We start from the raw sequence: 13,846 nt of genomic DNA, 5'->3' as shown, positions 1-13,846 counted from the left end.
TGGTACCTTCATGAGGGTGGGCAGCCAGCAGGGGTCCAGGCAGCAGGGGCTCCAGGGCTCCCACTGCAGCCATCGCAGCAAGGAAGCGGAGTAGAAGCCCAGGGTCCCAGGGACAGTGGGATGCCGGGTGGTCAGGGCCACAGCGGGATAAATCCACTCCCATTACCACCACAAACCTGTAGGACAGGCACCTCAGAAACCCCTGTGTTGGTCCCTGGCTCCCTTCCCTCCCTCTGCCCTCTTAATCAAAACTGGTGTCTGGCCCTTCCCTCCACCCAGCTTCTTACCCAGCACTGAGAGAGTCGGTCTCCTTGCCCAGGGGCTGCATTTGAGGGGCTGCTCTCTCCTGATTGGAGGGGTCTCGAGTTCCTCCTAGTGCCTCTTCAGCTCGGGCCCCAGGATAGGGGTACACCATGTCCCTGCCATCATGATCCTTCCTCACCCAGAGCCCCACCCTCAGAGTCAGGGACAGCCCCCGGGCCAGGGCAAACAGTTGCTGGTCTAGGGCTGGGGGGCTCAGTACCACCAGCAGGGCCAGGGAAGGCCCCCACTCTGGGTCCCCATCTTCAGGCCTGCAGTCACCTCCATCCCAGCCACACGCTGCAGTGTTGCAGCCTTTCTCACAGTGTCCGTTGTGGAAGTGATCATGGCAGTACTGATCATAGGCTGGACTGTGGAGTGAGGAGAGGGGGACTCAGGACCTCCCTAAAACCTGACTCTTCTTCACCCTAGAGAGAATTCCCCATATTTTGTGGCCTCTAGGGCTTTGGTTGGTAAGTGGGGGCAGCTGTGGAGCAATGAACTTAGCCAAGTCCTGGACAGTAGTCCAGACACCCCAATGTCTGCTAATACCCCTGTCTTCCCATACTGTCTCCTCTCTGTCCCCTCCCAAGCTCTCTTCTGTTTCTGAAGGGGAGTCCAAGGCCCGTTTCCTCTGTTGGATGCTGACTGCTAGGGGAAATACTCCATGGCAGCAAGGCTTAGAGAGGGAGGCTTGAGGCCTGAGTTCCCACAACTCTCAGAGAGGAGCCCAAAGGCCACGCCCCACATTAAATATTGATGCCACCCCATTACCCTAGGTTGGAGTCCAGAGTCTTCGACCCCTATTTAGCAATGGTTATTAGGGTGGAAACTCCCTGGAGCCTGAGCTGTGGCCACACTAACTCAGAGCCATCTATGTCCTTCCTCCTCCTCTCACCCACCCCTCTCCTTCCCTGGCTCCAGTGGGTTTCAGGCTCACGTGCAGGCTGGAGGAGTCTCACAGTCGTAGCCATCAAACAGACACTCTTCAGAGTCACACTGTGGGTGGCACTGCCCATCCCGGAAGAGAAGCCAGCACCGAGAGTGGGAGGGGCAGCCCTTCCAGGGGTCTGGGACCCCTAGAGAGCAGTCCCCTCCATCCCAGTTTCCTCCTGGGCCACTGCAGCCAGCATCACAGGCCCCATCTCCACTTCTGCCCTCACACCCCTTGGCTCCAGGCTTCTGACACCGGGGCCCTGGAGAGCTGTGAGGGCAGGAGCATCGAAAGCCTGGGCCCCCCAAGCCCGTGGTCTCTGTGCAGCTGCCATTGTATAGGCATGGGGAGGGAGGGCCACAGCCTTTAGGAGCTGGTGGGGTCAGGCAGTCAGGACCCCCATAGCCACTGAGGCAGGCACAGCGTGGTGGGAAGCCTGGCTTAGGGGAGGGCAGACACAGGCCTCCGTGGTGGCAGTGATGGAGGCCGCAGGAAGGGGCCCTGTGGCTGCAGGTGGGGCCTTCAAAACCCTGTGGAGGGGAGGGGAGATATTGGAGAAGGAACTCGCATTATTCTTCCCACTCCCCATCAAGCAAACTCTTGGGTTAAGACCCAAGAGGGTCTTAGATTCTCATGTCTAAAAGGGGCCTCAGAGAGTATGAAGTTAAACATTTTGTAGATGTTGAAACCATGTCCCATGGTAATTTCATGCAATGACATATTACATTGTAGTGAAAATGGATGAACTGCAACTGTGTGCAACAACTTGATGGACTGTGGCATCATAGTGCAAGTCCTAGAAGACTAAACAATTAATAGAATGCTATATTATTATTATTATTATTTGAGACGGAGTTTTGCTCTTGTGGCCCAGGCTGGAGTGCAGTGGTGCAATCTCAGCTCACCACAACCTCTGCCTCCCGGGTTCAAGTGATTCTCCTGCCTCAGCCTCCCAAGCAGCTGGGATTACAGGCATGCACCACCATGCCTGGCTAATTTTGTATTTTTAGTAGATGGGGTTTCACCATGTTGGGCAGGCTGGTCTTGAACTCCTGACCTCAGGTGATCTGCTGGACTTGGCCTCCCAAAGTGCTGGGATTACAGGCATGAGCCACTGCTCCAGGCCGGCTATGATATTATTATCTTACTCCTTAGAAATAGGATTATATGCCTTCCTCTTCCTTTGGAGAGGGAACAGGATAGAGGAGGAGGACATAAGTAGATGTAAGTTATTATTATTATTGTTATTATTATTTTTTGAGTCGGAGTTTCGCTCTTATTACCCAGGCTGGAGTGCAATGGCACGATCTCGGCTCACCGCAACCTCCGTCTCCTGGGTTCAAGCAATTCTCCTGCCTCAGCCTCCTGAGTAGCTGGGACTACAGGTGTGCGCCACCATGCCCAGCTAATTTTTGCATTTTTAGTAGAGACGGGATTTCACCATGTTGACCAGGATGGTCTCGATCTCTTGACCTCGTGATCCACCCATCTCGGCCTCCCAAAGTACTGGGATTATAGGCGTGAGCTACCGCGCCCGGCCTGTAAGTTATTATTAATATCGAAATTCTTGGGTTAGGTTCATGGGTATTACATTGTTAGAACAATACAAGAAAAGACAACCAGGCATAAACCAATGTCAGCATATCATGAACTAAAGCTTAGGATTAGTCTAATTCCATGCATCTGAGGTCCATAAATACACACACATACACATACATAAAAGAAACTATGTGAGGCCACCCACCATGCAGCTTGATCTTGGGGAGCTCCTGACCTTCCCTTAGGCAACACCTTTGATTTCTGAAAATTCCATTCATGCTATCAACTGATCCTGCCTTTCCTCTGACTGCTTCTGAGAGACACTTGCCACTGTGAACTTGACTGGCTTTTTCCAATAATTTCTACATCGGTGCACCCCTACAGTCCCTTCTGGGATTCTAATGGAGGTATTCTTGCTTTTTGTTAGTATAGGGGTTAATAGAGAAGGCGGATTTGTGGTCACTTGCCTTGGGGCATTGGCATATGAAACCTAGGGGTGATCCTGCTGTGGCCTCACAGGTCCCTCCGTGAAAGCAGGGCTGGCTGTGGCAGGGGTCTATCTCCACTTCACACCACTGGCCTGTAATTAGAGGGGAGATTAGATGTGACACACTGCATCAGTCACTGCCTCTGTCCTAGCTCATTCCTGGATGTTGGCCCAGCGCTAGATATGCAGGCAAAGGGATCCTGGAGCATCTTCTCTGGGTGGGGGTGGGCGTGGAGGCAGGGGACGGACCAGTGATGGCTGCCACATGGGTGGAGACTATCTGGCTCTCCATCGTCTGCTTGGCTGTGCTCCAGACATGCTTGTGTCCCTGTCTCGGGGCCTCACCTGTGTGTCCAGGCAGACACTGGCAGTAGAAGGCATTAGCCAGAGAGTGGCAGGCTGCAGTGCCTGTGGGGTGGCAGGGCTGGTCCAGACACTCGTCTATGTCTCCCTCACAGCGTAGCCCAACAAAGCCTGGAGGGCAGGCACAGTGGAAGCCTCCAGGTTTGGGGGTGCAGGTACCATGGTTGTGACAGGGTTGGGACTGACAAGCATCGGGTTCCTTTGAGCAGTTCTGTCCCTTGTAGCCTGGGGCGCACTGCAGGCAAAGAGGGTCAGACAGGGAACCAGTGGATGAGCCCAACCCAGCACTACAAGGGACCAGCTCAAGATAGTCTGTCCAGTCCCCCACCTTCCAGCTCAACAGCATCACTCAGCTCACCATCCATCATGGCCACGTGTCACAACCCTTCTATCTCAACTCCACATGAGACACAATTGCTCAGTGACACACAACTTAACCTTTCCCAGTCCCAAACAATCTCTGGGACACACTGCCACCAAACGCAGCACATTTTTGGTAAAACCTTCCTTCCCTACCAAATACCCACCAGGCTCTCTAATACTTTATTAGTCCATAAGCATCTGCTGGATGCCTCCTTTGTGACAGGCACCGTTTTAGGCACTAGGAATACAAAGAAAATTAGAACCCATTCCTATTTCCCTGAAGCTCTCAGTCAACCAGAGGAAAGAAATGACTAGCATTTATTGCATGATTTATATACATAACCTAAAAAACCCTCTAACAACCCTTTATATGAGTTATCTCGTTTGATTTTTACTTTGCACATAAGGAAGCTGAATCTCTGAAAGGTTATGTGACCTGCATAAGTCAAATAGCTATAGGTGGCAGAGCTGGGAATCAGTGAAGGTCTGTGGCTCCATAACCAACGCTCTCAACCATTTTCTGCTTCCTCATGCCACTCAGCTGGTAAGAGAAGGGTCACTGACAAGATCTGTACCACATGCTGGGTTCTTGCAAGAGGAAGGAGAGTGTGCAAGAGTAGAGTGCCAGGAAGGAATGCTTCAAAGAGACAGAGAAAAGGGAATTCAAAAGAATCCAAGGAGCTTTGCGCAGTGGCAGTATCGTAGCCAATGAGGTTTATCCGAGGCGCGATTATTGCTAATTGAAAACGATTCCCAGTACCCTGCCATGATGACTTGAAATATAGTTGGCATTGGCAATTTTTGACAGTCTCTATGGAGACTGAATAATAAAAAAAAAGAATCCAAGGACTGGTCAAGAGAGCTGGAAGGAACAGCAGGGAGCTTCATGAAAGAAGAAGTAAAGCTGAGTAATGGGTGCATAGAGATTTACTTCTGATCAGTATACTGCTTTTGTTTATGTTATAAATGTTCACAATAAAAGGTTAAAAATAAAATTAAAAATTGAAAAAAAAGGATAAATTAAGGGTTATGCCTCAAGCCTTCTATCAAAAGTTGTGGTTCTGGCCAGGCGTGGTGGCTCATGCCTGTAATCCCAGTAGTTTGGGAGGTCAAGGTGGGTAGATTACTTGAGGTCAGGAGTTTGAGACCAGCCTGGCCAACATGGTGAAACCCCATCTCTACTAAATACACACACAAAAACGTTAGCTCAGTATGGTCGCAGGCACCTGTAATCCCAGCTACTGGGGAGGCTGAGGCAGGAGAATTGCTTGAACTCGGGAGGTGAAAGTTGCAGTAAGCTGAGATTGCGCCACTGCACTCCAGCCTGGGTTACAGAGAAAGACTCTGTCTCAAAAAAAGAAAAAAAAAATGTGTGGTTCTATATCTCAAAATATTAAAGGCCACATATAACAAACTCACAGCTAACATCATATTGAATGGGGAAAAAGTTGAAAGCCTTTCCTCTAAGATCTGGAACAAGGCAAAGATGCTCACTTTCACTATTTTTATTCAACATAATACTGGAGGTCCTGGCCAGAGCAATTAGGCAAGAGAAAGAAATAAAGGGCATTCAAATTGCAAAGGAAGAAATCAAATTACCCATGTCCACAGATGACATAATCCTAGATTTAGAAAAACCTAAAGACAACACTGGCTCTGAGCAAATTCAGTAAAGCTGTAGGATACAAAATCAATGTAGAAAAAGTAGTAGCATTTCTATACACTAACAGCAAACAATCTGAAAAGAAATCAAAAAAGCAATCCCATTTATAATAGTTATAAAACATAAAAAAATGAATAAATTGAACCAAAGAAGTTAAACAGCACTGCAATGACAACTATAAAACACTGATGAAATACATTGAAGGGAGCACAAAAAAATGGAAAGATATCCTGTGATCATGGATTGGAAGAATGAATACTGTTAAAATGTCTGTGCTTACCAAAGTGATCTACAGAGTCATGCAATCCCTATCAAAATACCAATGATATTCTTTACAGAAATAGAAAAAACAACCCTAAAATTTATCTGAACTGTAAAAGACCCAAATAGCCAAAGGAATCTTCAGCAAAAAGAAGAAAGCTAGAGGCACCACACTATCTAACTTCAAAATATGTTATAAAGTTACAATAACCAAAATAGCATGGTGCTGGCATAAAAAACAGACACACAGACCAATGGAATGGAATAGAGAGCCCAGAAATAAGTCCACACATTAACAGCCAACTTACTTTCAACAAAGGCACCAAGTACATACATTGGGGAAAAGAAGAGTCTCTTCAATAAATGGTGCTGGAAAAACTGGATATCCATATGCAGGAGAAACTAAACCTCTATCTTCATATACAAAATGGATTAAAGCCTTACATGTACAACTGGAAACTATGAAACCACTAAAAAAAAATCATTGGGGAAATGCTTTAAGACACTGATCTGGGCAAAAATTTTTTTGATAAGACCTCAACAGTACAGGCAACAAAAGAAGAATAGACAAATGGGATTATATCAAGCTAAAAAGTGTCTATACAGCAAAGGAAACAATCAACAGAGTGAAGAGGAAACCTACAGAATAGAAGAAGATATTTACAAACTATGTATCTGATGGGATGAATAATCAGAGTATATAAAGAACTCAATAGCAAACACCACCACTACCACCACCAACAAATAATATGGTTTAAAAAATGGGTAAATGCTCTGAACAGACATTTCTCAAAAGAAGACATACAAATGGCCAACAGATATATGGATGCAAATCAGGGAAATGCAAATCAAAACCACAATGGGATATCATCTCACACCAGTTAAAATGGCTGTTATTGAAAAGGCAAGGGCTGGGTGCTGTGGCTCATGCCTGTAATCTCAGCACTTTCAGAGGCTGAGGTGGGAGGATCACTTGAAGTCAGGAGTTTAAGCCTATCCTGGCCAACGTGGTGAAACCCTATCTCTACTAAAAATATAAAACATTAGCCGAGCGTGGTAGCCCACGCCTGTGATCCCAGCTACTTGGGAGGCTGAGGCATGAGAATCGCTTGAACCTGGGAGGCAGAGGTTGCAGTGAGCTGAGATCACGTCACGGCGCTCCAGCCAGGGCAACAGAACAACACTCTGTCTCAAAAAAGGAAAAGAAAATTAAAAAGAAAAGACAAAAAATAACAGATGCTGGCAAGGATGCAGAGAAAGGGGAACCTTCAGACGCTGTTGGTGGGAATGTAAACTAACATAGCCAGTATGAAGAAAAGCATGGAAGTTTCTCAAAAACTAAAAATAGATCTAATATGATCTAGCAATCTACTGTTGACTGTATATCCAAAGGAAATCAGTATCTTGAAGAGATATCTGCATCCCCATGTTTATTGCAGCACTGTTCACAATAGCTAACATATGGAATCAACCTAAGTGCCCATCAACGAATGAATGGAAAAAGAAACTGTGGTATATACACACAATGGAATATTCTTCAGCCAGAAAAAGAATGAAATTCTATCATTTTCAGTAACATGGATGAAACTGAAGGACATTATGTTAAGTCAAATAAACCAGGCACGGAAAGACAAATACCGTGTTTCTCACTTTTACCTTTGTCCCACTGCCTTAGTTAGCCCTGAACTTTCTTGTGTCCCAGGTAGAGATACTTGCATCAGCCTCCTATTGTATGTCTGATATTGCTCCTCACTCATATGTGGGAGCTAAAAAAGTTAATCTCATGGAAGTAGATTAGAATAATGGTTACCAGAGGCTAGAAAGGTTAGCAGGGAGTGGGAGATGAAGAGAGGTTGGTTAATGGATACAAAATTACCGTCAGATAGAAGGAATAAGTTCTGGTGTTAGATAGCAGAGTAGGATGATGATAGTTAACAACTTATATTTCAAAATAACTAGAAGAGATTTAGATTTAGAATGTTCTCAACACAAAGAAATGATAAATGTTTGAGATGATATTCTAATTACCCTGATTTGATCATGACACATTGTATACATGTATCAAAATACCACGTGTGGCCAGGTGCGGTGGCTCATGCCTATAGTCCCAGCACTTTGGGAGGCCAAGGTGGGCAGTTCACCTGAGGTCAAGAGTTCGAGACCAGCCTGGCCAACATGGCAAAACCCTGTCTCTACTGAAAATACAAAAATTAGCCAGGCATGGTGGTGTGTGCCTGTAATCCCAGCTACTTGGGAGGCTGAGGCAGGAGAATCTCTTGAACAGCGAGGCAGGGGTTGCAATGAACCAAGATTGTACCACTGCACTCCAGCCAGGAGGATAGAGCGACTGACTCTGTCTCCAAAAAAGAAAAAAATCACATGTACCCCATAGATATGTATGATTACTATGTGTCAATAACAAAAGAAAATAAAATGGCAACCATGTACACCAAAAAGTTGTGGTTCTGAGCATACGAATCAGGTTGCTTAGACTTGAATGCCAGCTTTGCCTCTCCTGGCTTAGTGACCTGGACCACGAAGAAGAGGCCCTAACCCAGCCTGGGGAGAAGTTAGGGACATCTTCCTGAGGAAGGTGCCTCCTGAGCACCAGCCCATGGAAGAGGGGCTGGGAAGGCTGTTCCAGGTAGTGTCAATAGCAGGAATAAAGGCTGAGAGGCAAGAATCAGTATGGGGTATGTGGGAAAGTCAGCAGCAGTTTTGTGTTGCTGGAGCAGAGAGCAGGTTGGTGGGACGGGGAGAGCTGAGGCCTGAGAGGCAGGCAGGGCTGGGTCATGCAGGCCGTGGACTTTATTCTGAAAGAGGTGGGCAGCTGCTGAAGGTTCAGCAGGGGAGTGATGGGTCAGCTGGTCATTTTCAGTAGAGTATCCTGGCAGCAGGATAAAGGCTGAACCTATGGAAGGACCAGTGTGGTGGCAGGGACCGTAGTTAGGAGGCGAATGCAAGTATCTACCCGGAATGCAACAAAGGTCAGGATGCAGGCGGTGGGACAAAGGGCGGAGGTGAAAGCACAGACTTGAGAAAAGTTCAGGAGATAAGGTGGCATGACTCTGTGGTTAGTTGGGTATGTGGGGTAAAGGGAAAGGGAGGAGAAATGGATACACTGGGTCTTCCCCCATCACTACTGTCTCTCCCATCCAGCCCACCCTTGTCTTCCCTCCCCCTTCTCCTCCAGACCCTCTCACCTGACAGAGATACCCATTGGGCTGCGCCATGCAGGTGGCCCCATGCTGGCAAGGCCTGGACTCACATGGGTTCACATGATCCTGGCACAGGCTGCCTTGGAATCCAGGGGGACAGTGGCAGAAATAAGAGGGGCCACTGTCGACACAGAGGCCTCCATTCTGGCAAAGGGAAGAGACGTCTATGCCTGGGGACAGAGAAAAACAGGGATATATAAAGATAAGTAGGGATGCGGCTGGGCGTGGTGGCTCACGCCTGTAATCCCAGCACTCTGGGAGGCTGAGATGGGTGGATCACTGAGGTCAGGAGTTCAAGACCAGTCTGGCCAACATGGTGAAAACCCGTCTTACTAAAAAAAAAAAAAAAAAAAATTTAGCTGGGCATAGTGGTACACGAATCTCAGCTACTCAGGAGGCTGAGGCAGGAGAATTACTTGAACCTAGGAGGTGGAGGTTGCAGTGGCCAAGATCGTGCCACTGCACTCCAGCCTGAGTGACAGAGTGGAACTCCATCTCAAACAAAAAAAAAAAATAATTAGGGAGGAAGGGTGTATTCAGAAGGATGTATTCAGGGCCCAGATTCTGGGTGTAGAGGCTTCTACTAACATTCCTGGGTGGAGACCACTCTGAGCCCAAGGAGTTAACAACTCCTGGCACTGAAGAAATTAGAACACCGAGTTTTACTTCTCACCTCACACTTTCTGCCAGGATATGGGAGACATACCTCTAAAGCTTATCAGTGTTAAAGCAACTGCTTTCTTGGCTTAAAACAAGGCTTGAGCAAGATAGAATTTTTTTTTTTTTTTTTTTGAGACAGAGTCTTTCTCTTTCACCAGGCTGGAGTGCAGTGGCATGATCTCAGCTCACTGCAACCTCTGTCTCCTGGATTCAAGCGATTCCCCTGCCTCAGCCTCCTGAGTAGCTGGGACTACAGGCGTGCGCCACCATGCCTGGCTAATTTTTTGTATTTTAGTAGAGACGGGGTTTCACCATGGCAAGGATGGTCTTGATATCCTGACCTCATGATCCTCCCACCTTGGCCTCCCAAAGTACTGAGATTACAGGCGTGAGCCACTGTGCCCAGCCGAGCAAGAAAGAATTTAAGGGATGCCTCAGGTGAGGACATGTGACTTAAGTCTGTTCCCTGAGTTTCGCATTCCTCTGATGTTCTTTCCCTGTGATTCCCATCAGCTATCCCCTAACTCCATCATAGTCTCTTTCCCAAGCTCTTCTCATATCGAAGCTTAGTATTCTTTTACAAAGAGTCTGGTGTAACACGGAAGTGAGTGGGATGGGTGAATCGTGTTGAGTGTAGCTGGATTAAGTGTGGCCCACTCTACTTGGGTTACGATGATCAGGACAGAGTTGAGTTGCCCCACGTTGAGTCATGTCCCTCAAGGTCGAGTTAAACTGGAATCCTGTGGACTGGGCTGGCTGGTGTTGCTAGAATTGTGTTAAATGTGATAACAGGAATGTGTTAGGCTTCTCTGGATGTTGAACTGTACAATCAAGAACTGATTTGTCTGTGTGGTTTTGATTCTCCAGGTGGTTGTTTTGACCGAAGGCTGTGTGGATGCCCTTGGGAACGGGGCAGGGGAGAACACCCATTTTTTCTTCATCTGCTCTCCAGTCAGTGCTGGGGTTGGTACCTTGGCTCAGTGCAGCCTTCTGGCAGGAGGACAGTGGAAGGTTGCAGAGAGGCCCGGTCCATCCCTGGAGGCACAGGCAGTAGAAGGAAGGCCCAGTCTGGAGGCAGTGGGAATTGCGTGGACAGGGCTTCTGGGCACATAAGTCCATCAGAGTCTGAAGGGTGGGAGGGAGCATGAGGCAGGACACAGCACCAGATTCCCAGCCCAGAGATGGTCCTCTGCCCACTCCAGCCCCTCAAAATCCCTTACTTCCAAAATTCTCTCCTGCATGGCCTGGGAGCAGGTGACCCTCCCTGGTTTCCCTCCCAGCCACTTCCCTCCTCAGCACACCTGGCTTCAATGGTCCTCACCTGGCAGCTGCCTCCGGTGTAGCCAGTGGGGCAGAGGCAGCGGGGACCCTGAGGGCTGTCCTGGCAGGTCGCCCTATTCCTACAGGGGCTGAACAAAACAGAGACAGGGCAGGATAGGGAGAAGTTCAGGATAGGGAGAAGGTAGTGTGTGATGTGGTTGGGAGGCAACCACTGGGAGATGGCGAGCCAGGAGGGAAGGCAGAACGAGGGGTGTGGGGTGGGAGGCAGCTGGAGCCCGAGGAGAGACGAGAGGAGGGGTGGGAAGGCCGAGGGGCCTTCTCCCTTCTGGGGGTCTTTGTGCCTTGCTCACCTGTCTGCACAGCTGGGGCGGATCCTTCCCTCACAGCGCAGGCCCTGGAAGCCCACGGCACAGACACAGGAGAAGGTGCCAGGCCTGTTCACACAGGTACCCCCATTGAAGCACGGGGCTGGAGAGAGGAGGCTGTGAGGGTTTGGGTTCCTTGCCTGTAACCTGGCCTGTGACTTCAGTCACACTGCCCACGGGACATACGCCACCCCCCCATCAAAATGCCAGCTCACTGCCATCCAATTAATTTGTGTTTATTTATATGATATATACATATAACGCAATAGAGTCTTGCTCTGTTACCCAGGCAGTAGTGCCATCACAGCTCACTGCAGCCTCAACCTTCTGGGATCAAGCCATCCTCCCACCTCAGCCTCCCGAGTATCTGGGACTACAGGCCTTAGCCACTGTGCCCAGCTAATTAAAAAACATTAAAAACAAATATTTTTTCTTTAGAGATGGAGTTTCTTTATGTTGCCCAGGCTGGTCTGTCCAATTAAATTAAAAAAAATATGGTACAAGAATGCCCTCCCCAGTTCCTCCGTACTCCTGTGGCCCCCAGCTTCGCGGCACTGTGAGCACTCACCAGACACGCAGTAGTCGGTGCTGCTTTGGCACTGGGGCCCTGTGTGGCTTGGAGGGCAGGTGCAGTAGTAGCCTCCAGGGCTGGGGTTGCAGGAACCACCATTGAGACATGGCCCTGAGTGGCAAGCTGTTATCTCCTCACTACAGGTGGGCCCTGAAGGAAACAGGTGAGGGCTGAGAAAGGGTGTCCTCCTTCCCTCCCTCCACTCTCCTCCTCTTTCCTTTTCCTTCCCTTCCTCATCCCTAACCCTATTATTCTCTCCCATCAACCTCCTTTCTCACCACCTCCCACACATCACCTGTGTCCCCTGCAGCCCAGTTCTCCTTAGTGGTGACTAAGACACAGGGCCCATGGTCACCTGCTCAGAGTGTGTATGGTTTAGGGAGGGTCTCACCTGTGTAGTCTGCAGGGCAGGTACAGTTGTAGCCAGAGAGCTGGGAGTAGCAGGTCCCCCCATGGGCACAGGGTGCGGAAACACAGCCCCCTAGCTCTGTCTCACATCCTGGCCCCGTCCATCCCACGTCACACACACATGAGGATCTGGTTGTAAAGAGCAAGGGGAGGGTTTTTCTCTTCTCCTACTGCATCTGTTCCCCTCCCCACTGCCTGGACCCCTGTGACTTCCTCTTCTTTTGGCCCTGAGATTCTGGCTTCTTTCTTCAGTGACTTTGCTCTCAGCACCACCCACTTCCTCCCCGACACCTGCTCATTTTCTCCAGCTAGATATGCACATATAAATACACATTATTTCTGTCACTTGCTTATTTTCTTTCTTCATTAGAATGAAAGCTCCATGAGAGCAGCTGCTTTGTCTCTTTTGCTTTGTGCTGTTCCCCCAGGGCCTGGAACAGTAGCCACACAAAGTAGGTGCTCAGCAGACGTTTTTTTTTTTTTTTCCGAGACAGAGTCTTGCTTTGTCGTCCAGGCTGGAGTGCAGTGGCACGATCTTGACTCACGGTAACGTCTGCCTCTCGGGTTCAAGCGATCCTTCCGCTTCAGCCTCCCAAGTAGCTGGGGTTACAGGGTGCACCACCATGCTCAGCTAATTTTGGATTTTTAATAGCTATGAGGTTTCACCCTGTTTGCCAGGCTGGTCTTGAACTGTTGATCTCAGGTGATCCACCCGCCTCGGCCTCCCAAAGTGCTGGGCTTACAGGGGTGAGCCCATAATCAGCACTGTGCTTGGCCTCAGCAGATACAATGAATGATGAATTGGTCCTGGGATTTAATGCTCTTCTTTCTGCTCTGACCCCTGGTCCTTTGTTTCTCCCATTTCTTGTGGACTCTCTTCTCCTCGGATAACACCTACTCCCCCTGCCTCGCCCTAAGAACTTTGCCATCTCCTTCCTTTTTCCCATTGGTCATTTCTCACAGACCTACACCTCACTGGCTGTCTTCTCCTCTCCTAGTGAGGGGAGCCCAGAGGAGGGGGCAGATGGAGAGGGCCTGGAAGATGTTACCTCTGGCAGTGCCCATGGTGGCAGGTGCAGTTGTCCTCAGGTGGGGCACAGCCAGGGCTTCCATCAGCACAGAGGCAGTTGGCCTGGTCTTTCTGTTCATTACATATCTGGTTGGGCTGGCACAGGTTGGGAGCACACAGCGGAACCTCGCAGAGCTGGCCTAGGGTGGGAAGATGGGTCAAAAAGAAAACAGCTCCTCCACATTCTTAATGGGTCAAAGGCCACTTCTTATGCATGCCTTGCTCAATCCCCATGAGCCTGTCCTTCCATGACTCCCTATTGCCTTTAAGATACTGTTTAATTTCCTAGAATGATGTACGGAGTCCTGCAGGACATGACTTTTGTACAACTGCTGCGTTTCTCAGCTTTGCCTTGCTGCACCCT

The 13,846-nt window shown here is 48.9% G+C and overlaps 1 protein-coding gene and 1 non-coding gene across 2 annotated transcripts in view; one reads left to right on the top strand and one right to left on the bottom strand.

Moving 5' to 3' along the window:
• Positions 1 to 13,846, bottom strand: part of NOTCH4 (notch receptor 4) — a 29,009-nt gene that overhangs the window by 6,263 nt on the left and 8,900 nt on the right. The window contains exons 13-24 of the mRNA XM_064361211.1: positions 13,463 to 13,622; positions 12,397 to 12,542; positions 12,003 to 12,155; positions 11,420 to 11,537; positions 11,110 to 11,197; positions 10,760 to 10,913; positions 9,114 to 9,298; positions 3,606 to 3,858; positions 3,241 to 3,353; positions 1,241 to 1,764; positions 288 to 671; positions 1 to 176 (exon numbers count right to left, since the gene is read on the bottom strand). Of these exons, the coding sequence (XP_064217281.1) occupies positions 1 to 176; positions 288 to 671; positions 1,241 to 1,764; positions 3,241 to 3,353; positions 3,606 to 3,858; positions 9,114 to 9,298; positions 10,760 to 10,913; positions 11,110 to 11,197; positions 11,420 to 11,537; positions 12,003 to 12,155; positions 12,397 to 12,542; positions 13,463 to 13,622 (2,454 nt within the window). The remainder of the gene's footprint in view (positions 177 to 287; positions 672 to 1,240; positions 1,765 to 3,240; positions 3,354 to 3,605; positions 3,859 to 9,113; positions 9,299 to 10,759; positions 10,914 to 11,109; positions 11,198 to 11,419; positions 11,538 to 12,002; positions 12,156 to 12,396; positions 12,543 to 13,462; positions 13,623 to 13,846) is intronic.
• On the top strand, positions 4,666 to 4,806 carry LOC135268435 (U4 spliceosomal RNA). Its single transcript, XR_010336764.1, has one exon. It is a non-coding gene; the product is annotated as a U4 spliceosomal RNA (small nuclear RNA).

The sequence above is a fragment of the Aotus nancymaae genome, unplaced genomic scaffold (assembly GCF_030222135.1).
Source record: "Aotus nancymaae isolate 86718 unplaced genomic scaffold, 86718_ANA_hifiasm-v0.15.2.pri h1tg000040l, whole genome shotgun sequence".
In the NCBI taxonomy this organism is placed as follows: domain Eukaryota; kingdom Metazoa; phylum Chordata; class Mammalia; order Primates; family Aotidae; genus Aotus; species Aotus nancymaae.
Note: the sequence above shows the minus strand (reverse complement) of the source record. Positions and strands in the feature narration are given on the sequence as shown.